The sequence below is a fragment of the Neoarius graeffei genome, chromosome 3, assembly GCF_027579695.1.
Source record: "Neoarius graeffei isolate fNeoGra1 chromosome 3, fNeoGra1.pri, whole genome shotgun sequence".
NCBI classification, from domain to species: domain Eukaryota; kingdom Metazoa; phylum Chordata; class Actinopteri; order Siluriformes; family Ariidae; genus Neoarius; species Neoarius graeffei.
Genome location: NC_083571.1, coordinates 10248218 through 10262490, shown reverse-complemented (window position 1 = coordinate 10262490; position 14273 = coordinate 10248218). Strand labels below are relative to the sequence as shown.

The 14273-nt window shown below is 39.2% G+C and overlaps 1 protein-coding gene across 5 annotated transcripts in view; it reads left to right on the top strand.

Annotated features, from left to right (window-relative positions):
* The window catches only part of snx9b (sorting nexin 9b), a 90805-nt gene extending 76656 nt beyond the window's left edge, over positions 1-14149 (top strand). For 4 of the 5 annotated variants that reach the window (XM_060916381.1, XM_060916378.1, XM_060916379.1 and 1 more), the window contains exons 12-18: positions 283-386; positions 481-558; positions 685-761; positions 9379-9468; positions 9573-9687; positions 9864-9955; positions 11506-14149. In XM_060916381.1, coding sequence (XP_060772364.1) covers positions 283-386; positions 481-558; positions 685-761; positions 9379-9468; positions 9573-9687; positions 9864-9955; positions 11506-11553 — 604 coding nt within the window. In that variant the 3' untranslated portion in view covers positions 11554-14149. The remainder of the gene's footprint in view (positions 1-282; positions 387-480; positions 559-684; positions 762-9378; positions 9469-9572; positions 9688-9863; positions 9956-11505) is intronic. The other variant, XR_009654285.1, reaches the window with a different exon arrangement.
* Positions 14150-14273: the final 124 nt, after the last annotated feature.

Genomic DNA, 14273 nt, shown 5'->3' with positions numbered 1-14273 from the left:
AACTTTGTCTGGTCAACATTTTGGGAATTGTTTGTGCTCATTGAGATATATTGTTTAAAATGTTACTTTTCAAAGGGGGTGCACTCATTTACGCTCAGCACTGTAGATAGTTGGAAACAAACCCTCATGGGAGCGCAAGAGCTTCCATGAGGTGTTTGACGGCCTTATGGTGCTGGGTTCAAGTACAAAGTGAATAAAACTCCTCTAGACATCCTCTAGTATGACGTTCTTAACAGATATAGCGCAGAGCTTTAATGTTTAATGTATAACGTGTGTGTTTAGCGAGCATAAGTGTGAGCAGTTCAGCCGTTTCACCAAGGCGATGGATGATGGAGTGAAGGACTTGCTGACTGTTGGAAATGAGCACTGGAAACGCTGCACAGGCCGTGAGTGAGAAACTCAAAGATCTCCTAGAGTTAGATTTTTTTTTTAAAGTATTTATTATTAAATCTCTCTCTCTCATTAAATTTCCTCCAACAGCTCTGCCGAAAGAGTACCAGCGGATCGGTAAAGCCTTCCAGAACCTCTCGTCCGTCTTCACCAGCAGTGGGTATGAAGGTGCGGTGGGTTCTCGGCTCGCTCCTGTGGATCTTGTGCTTGTTATAAAGTGGCTTTGTGGGTTGGGTTGAACCATAATGAAAGGGTTGGGCAGAGTTAAGTGTGTGGTTGTGGTGTTTCCTGCAGGAGAAACTACGCTCACTGACGCTCTCACAGCAGCAGGGAAGACCTACGAGGAGATCGCTCAGATGGTGGCCGAGCAGGTACGCTGTTCATCACAGCACAGGGACTAAAGCCAAACACCAGCGCTGCATGTAATACGCAGAATGATCAGTGCAGGCTTTTAAAAATGAAGTTTCTGAGTCTTTGGGAATTTAATTAACTCTTGAATTAAACCCCTTGGATCTGAGATTAAGGCTTTAAAACATGCAAGTTGCAAACTGACTTTCATCACTGAACCCACCCAGAGCTGCCAGTATCTCCAGTTTAGTGTTTACGACCGTTCACCTTTTTACTACGTTACTATTTGCGTTTTTTGGGGGTTTTTTACCTTTTTTGTAACAATACCAGTTGTAAATTGTTACTATTTACAATTTGACACTTTCACGATGCTCCCATTTATGATTTGTGACCCGTACTACGTTACTTTTTTAATATTCAATTTTGGACCTTTTTCGTATGCTCCCATTTACCATAGGGAACCTTTTACTATGTTACTTTTATGATGTTGCTATTTATGATTTTTGACCCTTTCACTACATTAATATTTACGATGTTACAATTTTTAACCCTTTTTTGTATATTAACAATTACTAACTTGTTACTATTTACAATGACAGTTTATGATTTTTGACCCTTTTGCTAGGTTAATAATCACGATTTTTGACCCTTTTGATTTTTGACCCTTTTACTATGCTATTTACGATTTTTGACCCTTTTGCTATGTTAATATTCATGATTTTTGACCCTTTTGCTATGCTAATATTTATGATTTTTGACCCTTTTGCTATGCTAATATTTGATTTTTGACCCTTTTGCTATGCTAATATTTGTTTTTGACCCTTTTACGATTTTTGACCCTTTTACGATTTTTGACCCTTTTGCTATGCTAATATTTACGATTTTTGACCCTTTTATGATTTTTGACCCTTTTGCAATGTTGATATTTACAATTTTTGACCCTTTTGCTATACTAATATTTGATTTTTGACCCTTTTGCTATGCTAATATTTGTTTTTGACCCTTTTACGATTTTTGACCCTTTTGCTATGCTAATATTTACGATTTTTGACCCTTTTACGATTTTTGACCCTTTTGCTATGCTAATATTTACGATTTTTGACCCTTTTACGATTTTTGACCCTTTTGCTATGCTAATATTTACGATTTTTGACCCTTTTATGATTTTTGACCCTTTTGCAATGTTGATATTTACAATTTTTGACCCTTTTGCTATGCTAATTTACTATTTTTGACCCTTTTACTGTGCTTTGATTTTTGACCCTTTTGCTGTGTTAATATTTACAATTTTTGACCCTTTTACTATTTACGAAGTTTGACATTTTGGCTGTTACTTTTAACCCTATTTTGTATAGTAACAATTGTAAATTGTTGCTATTTTCACGACACTCCCACTTATGATTTTTGACCCTTTCACTACTAAATTAGTATTATATTTATGACTTTTGACTCTTGTACTACATTAATATTTATGAAGTTTGACACTTTGACTGTTCCAGTTTATGATTTTTGACCCTTTTGCTACGTTAATGTTTACGATTTTTGACCCTTTTACAATTTTTGAACCTTTTACTGTTACTATTTGCGATGTTTGACCCTTTCACTACATTAATATTTATGAAGTTTGACACTTTGTGGCTTTGATTTTTTTTAACCATGTTTTGTATAGTAACAATTGTAAGTAGTAACAATTTGACACTTTCACAACGCTCCCATTTATGACCCTTTCACTACTAATTATTATATTTCCGACTTTTGACCCTTTCACCACGTTACTATTTATGACTTGATCCTTTTGCTCCATTAATATTTGTTTTTTGACCATTTGACTGTTACCATTTACGATTTTTAACCCTTTTTTTTTTGTATGTTTACAGTTTCACCCTTACTATTTACGATTTTGACCCTTTCACTACGTAACTATTTGACTTTTGACCTTTTTACAATTTTTGGCCCTTTTACTATGTTACTATTTATGATGCTTGACCCTCTCAAGATATTAATATTTATGATGTTTGACATTAAGTGTAATTATTTTTAACCCTTTTTTTTATAGTAACAATTCGACACTTTTTTTCACAACGCTCCCATTTATGATTTTTGACCCTTACTACATTTATTAGTTAAACACAATGTACACCGTTTTTCATCTGGCCACTGCGAGAGGTTCTCTCTGAGGTTTCCAGAAGGTTGTCATTGACGTGTCCTTTTCTTGTTGACCTCCAGTCCAGCATTTCCGTACACACTCGAATCAGATTGTCTGTCAGTGTAGTGGGTCGTACCATCGTTAAATATTTTAACGATCACATTCAGGTGCAGCTTCAGTAACACTGTTTTCTTACTGTCCTTCGCTATTGGGTTATTTTTTCCCTGCATTGTTCCTCTCCTCAAATCCTCACCTCTGTTAGTGTGCTGAAATGAATTTAACACCCCCACCCCACTCCAAATATGTTTCCTTTGTGTGAATGTGGTTTTGGATATCGATTGAGCACAGGTTCATCAGTCCGTACGCTCTACCCGTTCATAGCCGGAATGTCTCCTTATAGATGGATGTTTGTGTTTTGTTTAGTCTTATCGTGTAGTAAACACACAGAGGCTCAGGATGAGAGCAGCTCCTGTCTGGGAACAGGATTATCTCTGTTTCCACCTGCTTTGCTGTCCCGTTTATTATCGCACATTGGTTTAAGCTCGAAACGTTATAATATACGCTTACACAGAACCTGGTTATTGTCAGTCAGGATTTCAGGCTCTGATGCAGTTTTCAGTACTAAATGGTTCTGGATTTAAAAAAAAAAAAATTAAATAGTCGTGTTTCATTTCCTTTGGTTCTGTAGTGCAGTGTTTGAGTCTAAAACTGAAAGCTTTTGAGGCAGTTATTAGTCATAGCTCTGATGTGGAGAGTGGCATTGATTGAGGGTTATATAAAATGTTCAGGTATTCGCTTGCTCACTCTCTCGCTCCCCCCCCCCCCTTTAATTTGCTCATTGAATCGGTTTTTTTTTTGATCGAAAGAAGCAGGAAATTAGCACTGATCTGAGTTATCCATTATTGAGAATCTGTGTGTTCTCGGGGACTAATTAGGGTTTTCAAAACAACACAAGTGCTGCATTATCCAATATCAAAATAATACTTTGGCTAAAATAATAGAAAACTTCAAACGCTTTTTGCCAGGCAAAACTGCTGCTGATTTGAAATGGTAATGATCATGAAAATGAAATTTGTTGGCACTAAATCAGGTGTTTTTAACACCTGGACGTGTGTTTTGAACTCCAGTGATGCACATCAATGTGATTTTATTGAATTCCCTTTAATAGGAGAATAAACTAGATTCAAATAGTTCATGTGTATTTCAAGGTCGACACATCGAACAGCTATGAAGGCGTTGGAAGGATTGAATTATTTGCTGAAAATGCTGTCCATCCTTTATACAACACTAATAATGACCAGACACGCACTGAAAATTGGGTCAAAATTAAATACATTTCCAGAAGACATTTCAAATGCATTCCGTTGATGTACAGTGGGGCAAAAAAGTATTTAGTCAGGCACCAATTGTGCAAGTTCTCCCACTTAAAAAGATGAGAGAGGCCTGTAATTTTCATCATAGGTACACTTCAACTATGAGAGACAGAATGGGGGGAAAGAATCCAGGAAATCACATTGTAAGATTTTTAATGAATTAATTGGTAAATTCCTCAGTAAAATAAGTATTTGGTCACCTACAAACAAGCAAGATTTCTGGCTCTCACAGACCTGTAACAACTTCTTTAAGAGGCTCCTCTGTCCTCCACTCGTTACCTGTATTAATGGCACCTGTTTGAACTCGTTATCAGTATAAAAGACACCTGTCCACAACCTCAAACAGTCACACTCCAAACTCCACTATGGCCAAGACCAAAGAGCTGTCAAAGGACACCAGAAACAAAATTGTAGACCTGCACCAGGCTGGGAAGACTGAATCTGCAATAGGTAAGCAGCTTGGTGTGAAGAAATCAACTGTGGGAGCAATTATTAGAAAATGGAAGACATACAAGACCACTGATAATCTCCCTCAATCTGGGGCTCCATGCAAGATCTCACCCCGTGGGGTCAAAATGATCACAAGAACGGTGAGCAAAAATCCCAGAACCACACGGGGGGACCTAGTGAATGACCTGCAGAGAGCTGGGACCAAAGTAACAAAGGCTACCATCAGTAACACACTACGCCGCCAGGGACTCAAATCCTGCAGTGCCAGACGTGTCCCCCTGCTTAAGCCAGTACATGTCCAGGCCCGTCTGAAGTTTGCTAGAGAGCATTTGGATGATCCAGAAGAGGATTGGGAGAATGTCATATGGTCAGATGAAACCAAAATAGAACTTTTTGGTAAAAACTCAACTTGTCGTGTTTGGAGGAGAAAGAATGCCGAGTTGCATCCAAAGAACACCATACCTACTGTGAAGCATGGGGGTGGAAACATCATGCTTTGGGGCTGTTTTTCTGCAAAGGGACCAGGATGACTGATCCGTGTAAAGGAAAGAATGAATGGGGCCATGTATCGTGAGATTTTGAGTGAAAACCTCCTTCCGTCAGCAAGGGCATTGAAGATGAAACGTGGCTGGGTCTTTCAGCATGACAATGATCCCAAACACACCACCCGGGCAACGAAGGAGTGGCTTCGTAAGAAGCATTTCAAGGTCCTGGAGTGGCCTAGCCAGTCTCCAGATCTCAACCCCATAGAAAATCTTTGGAGGGAGTTGAAAGTCCGTGTTGCCCAGCGACAGCCCCAAAACATCACTGCTCTAGAGGAGATCTGCATGGAGGAATGGGCCAAAATACCAGCAACAGTGTGTGAAAACCTTGTGAAGACTTACAGAAAACGTTTGACCTCTGTCATTGCCAACAAAGGGTATATAACAAAGTATTGAGATGAACTTTTGTTATTGACCAAATACTTATTTTCCACCATAATTTGCAAAAAATTCTTTAAAAATCAGACAATGTGATTTTCTGGATTTTTTTTTTCTCATTCTGTCTCTCATAGTTGAAGTGCACCCATGATGAAAATTACAGGCCTCTCTCATCTTTTTAAGTGGGAGAACTTACAGAATTGGTGACTGACTAAATACTTTTTTGCCCCACTGTATATAAATTCTCACTCGGTCTCTCTCACACTTACTTCCTTTGTCACACTTGATGACAAAAAAGATCGATGTAACAGAAAACAAGATTTTCAAGATTAGGAAATTGCATGATTGTGTAGTGGGCGGAGCTTAAAGGCTAGCTTTCAAATAATGCAGCGGTCATGAATGGATGTCGATGATGTAACAGCTTTTTTCCATTGGGTTTAAACTTTAAGTTTAAATAATTTTATAGAAAATCCCACACACTGATTATCGAGAAATTCAGACTATTCCTCAATAATCGCCTCGAGCGACTCGGCAAAATGGCAGCCAGTCACCGAAAGTGAGAAAGAATTACAAATGATGAAAGAAAATGCTGTTCCTAAACTCACTAAAGATGCTACAAGGTTTGGTCTAAAACTATTCAAAGGAAAGGTGGGATTGGGATTTATTTTATCGATTTTCAAAACACATTTTATGCGTCTCAGTGTAGATAAGTGGCACAAGGTTGTGCCGCGCCTTTATTACATTCGCATCCCACTTTTAAGATTGAAAGGAGAACTGAAGGCAGATTTTTTTTTTTTTATATCATCAAAATTCTATTTGCCATTTTATTAAATATCAGAATGCATTTTTGATCGCTATTTTGTCGCTGCTATAGCAAGTTATGAGTGTTTGAAATGTACTCTGTAACACATCAGTCCATATGTCAAAGCGATGGCTCAACGAGATTCGTTGAGACCTGTGCGAGACATCGTAGGACGGAAGTAAAACGTACAGCGGAAATCCGTGACCGACATCTGCCAACGTTGTCAAAAGCCGCGCGCGCCCTCTTTTGAACGCTGATGTCATCAAGCTGGAAGTTTTGTTTGTTTTGATAGCAATCGGGAAAGTTTGAATCATTATTTAAACTCGTTTTTGTGCGATAACTGTTTTCCAAACAAAATTTCAAAATGGCGGCACTGACACCTGGCTGACACTTCACGTTTCGAAGTCTCGCACAAGTCTCGTGAAGATCGTGCGGATAAGCGACGCCTGCTGTGGACCAAGCGAACGAAATTCAACATGGCTAAAAACCGAATAGGCCGATAAGTCTCATCTCATTATCTGTAGCCGCTTTATCCTTCTACAGGGTCGCAGGCAAGCTGGAGCCTATCCCAGCTGACTACGGGCGAAAGGCGGGGTACACCCTGGACAAGTCGCCAGGTCATCACAGGGCTGACACATAGACACAGACAACCATTCACACTCACATTCACACCTACGGTCAATTTAGAGTCACCAGTTAACCTAACCTGCATGTCTTTGGACTGTGGGGGAAACCGGAGCACCCGGAGGAAACCCACGCGGACACGGGGAGAACATGCAAACTCCGCACAGAAAGACCCTCGCCGGCCACGGGGCTCGAACCCAGGACCTTCTTGCTGTGAGGCGACAGCGCTAACCACTACACCACCGTGCCGCCCTAGGCCGATAAGTATAATATTTAATTGCAATTAGTTGCCAATACGAGTTGTGATATAAGGTTACTAAAACGTAATTGAATAAACACGTTAATTAAGAAATAAAGCAAGTTTAAAAATCACTTCGGTTCTCCTTGAAATAATGATTTAAAAAAAAAAAAAAAAAGATTTTATTTATTTTTTTAAATAATCATTTGTATTTATACTAAAACAATTATCCGCCTCAGGCTCAGTGAATATCTGTGAATAATAACCTCAACTTTGTCTTTATTATTTAAGTTATTCTGTGAAATCGAGTCGTACATGAGCTGATAGCCGACGAGGCGCGTAGCACAGAGTTGCCTTAAGCTAGCCGCACACTACGCCGATCCACGCGGTACCGAACCGACCCATTTCAGAGCCGACTCCCGACAGGGCACGCACATATCCCTGACTAACTCACGACTGTTGACGAGTGCAGTTGCGATTGAAGCGACACCAAACGAGATTATGCGAACTAAGCATCATAACAAACATTCCGCTAAATATCACGTGACAACTTAATAGCTTTGTGATTGGCTATTGGATATAGTTACTGTTAAATCCAACACTTGAAGATGCTACAGGCTGAATTACAAATGACACAGCATGGAATATGTAGCGCACTATCTAGGCTGCATGAGCTATTATTTCCAACCTTAAATAGTGCACTTATATAGGGGAGTTAAAGCGATTTGGAATTCAGCCACACAACTTGAGCAGAGTGGCTTTCCAGCCCACTGTGTCTATGGATAAAGCTTCAGTCTATGGAATTACAGTATATACCTGCATTAGGTGCTACCAACACATATTTCTCGCGCTAGAAATTGTGTTTAATGATGTCACGTGTTATATGCGAAAGATATGATTGGCTATTGCTAGCGACTCTCGCCGATCAGTCTGGCTCCCGATTAGTTTTTCGAATCGGCTGTGAGATGAGTCGGTACCATCGAAAACTAGTCTTTACGCCTGACTCGCGACTTCAGTTGGCTCGGTACGCTGAAAATCGGCGTAGTGTGCGGCTAGCTTTATAAGCCATGTACGATGAGATTGAGCAGAATAACGGTTTTATTCTCTCCACATTCAATGGATTTTGAGAAACGGAGCATTTTTATTTTTTGCAAATTCGATAAATAATAACTTTATACAAAACGTCCGACAAAATCATTTCCGCTTAGAATGTAAACCAACTGGCGAAATGACAGGAACAATTTGTGAAAAAGGCAATAATAATTCTTGAACAATAAAGATATGTTCTTGCCATTAAATACTTTTATTCCATATTTTGTTGTGCCCCCGTTGTATTTTTTGGGGTTTAGTTTTTATTTCGTCCGCGGTTGGTTCAGAAACATGCTCCGCCATTTTGTTTTCCTCTACTCACAGTATATGAGCCAATATCCTAGTAGTAGAGTAGCCAATCAGAGCGCACGATCGCTCATATCCAGTGATTGTGAACAGAATAATCGCTAATAATCACTTCACCTTCTGCAAATAATTGTTGTTTAAATACAGTGAGAACATGTTACAGATGTCATTTATCCCTGTAGCAGCTTTCCAAGAGTTACCGTAATGAACATTCAGATGAGTCTTTTAAATGGAGCTGTGACTCATGCAGGACTTTTTTTTTTCCTTTTTCATGGCCATTTTGTTGAATGAGAGCTATGGAATACATGGAAAGGTGTTATGTAATTAGCATACCAAAAAGAAAAGTAACTGCACTCTGTTAAAGTTAGAGGAGAAAAAGAAGTAATCCGATTACTGATGCCTTTAATAAAAAATGGGGATAAAAATCTGGTCTCGAATGAAACTGTAACTAATCTTCCGGTTCCTAATTCATTATCATGGCCTTGAGTGAAAGCAAGCTTTCGCTTAACATCTAATTTAATCCGAAAGTAATAGTTATTTTAATATCGCGATGCTTGTATTCGGTTCCTGATTATTTTTTTTTTTTTTTAACAGGTGATTAGTGACTGTATGGGAAGACGGAGAGCTTGCCTGAATGTGGAAGTGACGTGTGTATAATAACCTCATGTTCTTTGCATGTTCTCTATTTTCAGCCAAAAAAAGATCTTCACTTCCTCATGGAGACCAACAACGAGTACAAAGGGCTTCTGGGATGCTTTCCTGACACCATCGGCGTTCACAAGGTAGGTACTCTGAATACGGAGAACTCGCCAGAAATCAGAAACGCACAAGCAGTGCTGATCAGATGGAGTGAAGGACGCTGTGTGTCGTGTTTGGGTTCCCACAGGCCGCCATAGAGAAAGTAAAAGAAGCAGACAAACTGGTGGCTACCAGTAAAATCACCCCTGGGGAGAAAGTCACAATGGGCAAGCGAGTCAGCACCATGTCTTATGCATTACAAGGTACGCACATGGAGCACGGCACTACTGCAGCTTAAAGGGGCAGTGTGTGATGTTTAGAGTCTGCTGCTAGAAAATTATCAGTGAAAGAAACTGGGGGGGGACAGTTTTGCTGCTTATATCATTGTTAATCTTTAACGCCATCCTGAACCTGACATCTGGGTGATTCGGTCCTGCAGCGGAGATGAACCATTTCCATAGCAACCGCATCTACGACTACAACAGAGTGATGCAGCTATACCTGGAGCAGCAAGTGAAATTTTACGAGACGGTAGTGTGTTCTTGCACCTCCTGCATGTTTGTTTATACATGTTTTTAACAATGATAAGGAAATATCAGTTCACTTAATGGCAGTGTTCGATGCTGGAATGTTTCCTGGACATTTTTTAAACCTGGGCCATATTTTCCCATCTCTCTGGGTTGAAATATTTACCAGAGACAAAAAGAAAAAACATTAAAATTGCTTCTATATTGCGGTATAACGCTACAACTGGCAACCACAAAACGGCTATACAGCCCCACGTAAATCCTCTGGGGCAGTCATCTGCTTCAAAGTAAAACGGCTTGTTTTGGTCCCTGACGAACTCGTAATGTGAGCAAATAAGCGTCTGACACCATGGAAAGGATCCTACAGAGATACAGTACCGTTGAAAAGTTTGTACACCCTTACTCTACTATTCATTCATAGGTTTTTATCCCCCGCTGGCTGAAAGGCCCGAAGCGGGATTATGTCGTGGCGATGTCCGTCCGTCTGTCCCAGGAAGGGTGCTCACCTTCTGAAATCAGCTCCTCTCACAGTTTTTGGAGGAAGTTCACGAAACTTGGCAGGGTTCTTTTGTTATATGTCGGTAATACGCATATTACAATTTTGTTCAATTTGGTCACATTTTACCAGAGTTCCAGCCCTTGATTAACAAAATTTATACTTTCACAATTTCATGAAGGTGCGCTTGCCTTCTGATATCAATTTTTGAACAAATTTTCTTAAAGTTTGGCAGAAGGATTCTTTGTTATATGACAGTTATGCGCAGATTGAAATTTCGTTTAATTTAGGCAAATTTTCCCAGAGTTATGCCCTTGATTATTATCAAACTTGTACTTTGGCAATTTCATCAAGGTGTGCTTGCTTTCTGAAATCAACTTCTTTCACGATTTTTATCCCCCGCTGGCCAAAAGGCCCGAAGGGGGATTATGTCGTGGCGATGTCCGTCCCGGGAAGGGTACTCACCTTCTGAAATCAACTCTCAATTTTTGGAGGAATTTCACCAAACTTGGCAGGATTCTTTGTTATATGTCGGTAATACACACGTTGCAATTTCATTCAATTCGGTCATATTTTACCAGAGTTATGGCCGAGCTGCCAGCAGGGGATATTGTGCTCTCAGAGCACTCTTGTTTATTTTTGTAGGAAGTGCCGTCTTGCCGAGGTATAGACTAAGCTTTGGACAGGTCTAAAAAAAAAAAGTTTTAATGCTTGAAGATGGAGAATGTAAAGAAACCGGTGAAATGACAGAAGCAATTTGTGAAAAATGCTGCTGTAATAATAATAATTCTTGGGGAAAAAAAACTTTAATTCCATATTTTGTTGCTTTTTTGTATTTTTTGGGGTTTTCGAGTAGTTTTTATTTCGTCCTCAGTTGGTTCAGCAACATGCTCTGCCATTTTGTTTTTCTCTACTCACAGTATATGAGCTGATATCAGAGTAGTAGAGTAGCCAATCAGAGCGCCCGACTGCTCATATCCAGTGAACGTGGATTGAATAACAAGGCATTTTTGATTGTGTGTCTGTATATAACATGAAACACTGTTTTGTGTTTACAGATTGCGGAGAAGTTGAGAAACGCTCACAGTCAGTTCACTACGTTATAAAGAAGAGGACTGCGCTGAATTTCTCACACAGAGCTCTCTCTCCATTTCTCTTTTCTCTGTTCCTCTTAAACATCTTTTTGTCTATGACCTCAGTGCCATGAAAAGATTTTCTTGATCTCAGACCAAAGGAGGTTTGGTAAAATATCACATCCTCTCTTTCAACACGAAACATCTGCCTGTACCGTTCTAGTTCTAAGCCAAGGTCTTCATCCCTAAAGTAACAAGGATGTTAGAGGTGCCACAACCACCACGTACTCTTAGTACTGATTAACACCATCACATTGGTGTGTTTCGTTGACACTAATTCCGTCCAGTGTTTTCTCTTCAGTCTAGTGAGATTATTATTATGGAATGATATTTGTGCCGCAAGGAGGAACAGGTTTTTTTTTTTTTTAATATGCTTTGAAATTGTGCAAGTTTTAGATATATAAATAAATAATTATGAAAGTTGAATTTGCATGTTATGCAAAACTGATCTTGTTTAACTCTAAACTGCAGATCCTGGTGCCACAGATGGTTTTATATTTACTTCATGAAACTCATTTCAGCCAATCAGCAGCCAGGAAAGGATTTCCTCGTGCTGCCAAAAAGTATGAACCAAAGTGAAATTTCGGTAACGCTTTATTATTTGTTTGTGTGTTTATTTATACGTTGGGCATTCGTTTGTAAGTCCTATAGGTATAAGTCCTCGACAGTAACCTAAAGCAGTGTAGGAGGAATTGGGAAAGGCTTCGAAAACCGTTCGTGACATGACCTCAGTTTTCTTGTAATTTAAAAAAAAAAAAAAAAAGACAGACAGACATCCGTATCATTTATAAGGAGACGGTTTGAGTGTGTTCTAGTGTTGGAGGGGTTCGCCTGACATTCTCATCTATAATGTATTCCAGTCCTTGTGCTGTGTTTCCTTGGAAGTGGGAATTGTATCATTTCAAGTTACAAAGCGTGGTGGGGAGAAGGAGGGGGGGACAAACCAAAAATGGACGTCTCATGTTCATCTGTCGTTAGTAGCAATCAGCTAACTGTGATGAGTGAATAAATATAGTATGTTTTTAATAATAAAAGTTAGCGATATTATAAACTGACATCAGAGCATAAAACAATGTTTAAGTAATTTTTAAAATCACTTAAACACTTTTGTTTTTTGCTCTGATGTCGAAACATCAGTTTACAAAATCGCTAGCTTTTTATTATTAAACGTATAGCAAAAATTGTTTAAAGATGCAGAAGCGGCCGTGTTGACTTGACTTGCTGAACGCGGGGTTGGGAACACCGTCCCAGGCTCCCGAGAGGTGATGGGACGTTTTCTTTAGGGTTCCCCCTCCCCAATTGGAGGTGGGAGATTGTTACCCTAGTTAGAAATACTCACAAAGGAAGATTTTCACTTTTATAGTCACGTATTTAAAAAAAAACAAAAAAACGCAATCAACATCAGCTGAGTGAGTGAAGTTGTTCTGAAATGATATGGTTGTAAAATGCCATTTCATCTGAGCATCAATTATGGATACAAGATATATTTAAATAGAAGGAGCTTCTGGAATGTGCTGCTTTCAGTGAGTAATAAAGCCACTCCATGTTGCTCTGTTCTAGAAAAATCATCATCGACAGCGTGGCGTTATCCTGTAGTTACAGCACAGCCTGAAGGGTTTTATTCCTTGAACACCATTACAACCTTTTTTTTTTTTTTTAATTCAACCACATGTTAGTTTATCTACAGTTGCATTTAACGTCCGTGAAACGAGTTGCTCGTGCTGTCACGACGATACCCAGTCATCACTTTGCTTTCCTTTATGTTAATTAGATTAAAAAGTTGCAGCTTCTTACCAAGAAATTCCTGCGTCAAACTTGAGCTTTACCTCCGACACTGGAGACTCCTTCTTCTGTAAATGTTGACGTTGTAGAAGTCGACAGTGATCGTAAAGATTTTTACATATACAATGCCTGAGTGTTTAATGAAGGCCCAATGTAGGAAATGTTTGTTTTAAAACCCAACCCTTTTTTTTTTTTTGTACAATTTCAAAATAAATATTCCAGTGGCACAAATGTCATTTCCTATAGCACTGTGATTCAGTATGAAAGGAAAGAATGGTCTCGAAGCGAACGAGTGTCTTACACTTTTTTTTTTCCCCCCTACAGTGTCTGTTTTCGAGTTGCGGAGGTTTAGCCTCATCACTGTGCCTTTTTGCTGAGGAACTTCAGCATGCATCATACGCTATGCACTTTCCCTTCACAGTGCCACGATACAACAAGTAATGTGTATAACCTGTTTATAATCTCTCACACACACCTGGTCTCGTTTTTGAGCATCTAAAGGAGGGCTGGTCCTTTTTTTTTGCACATGTATTTTTATCCACCATCATACATACAATGCTTTTTTTTTTTTTCCCCTCCAAAGAAAGCTACATTTCCATCTCACATTGTGCAATCTTTTTTCTTTAGCACTTCTTTTCCTCCTCATCTACGTTAACAGATGCATGTGCTTCAGGTCATGATGTATCGTTTTATGTATAGCAATGTTATTTGCACCATGAATTATATTAAAAAAAGTCACGAAAGTAATTCTGGATGATTTAATAAACTTTGATTTGTATTCTCTTAATGTGGAGGTCTTTTGTGAGCAGGACAGCGCTCTCTCGAGGTGGCGTGAGTGGAGTGTTAATGAGGAGGAATGAAGCAGGGTGTTGTGTGTGTTTTTTTTTTTTTTTAATCGTGGATGTGATTCA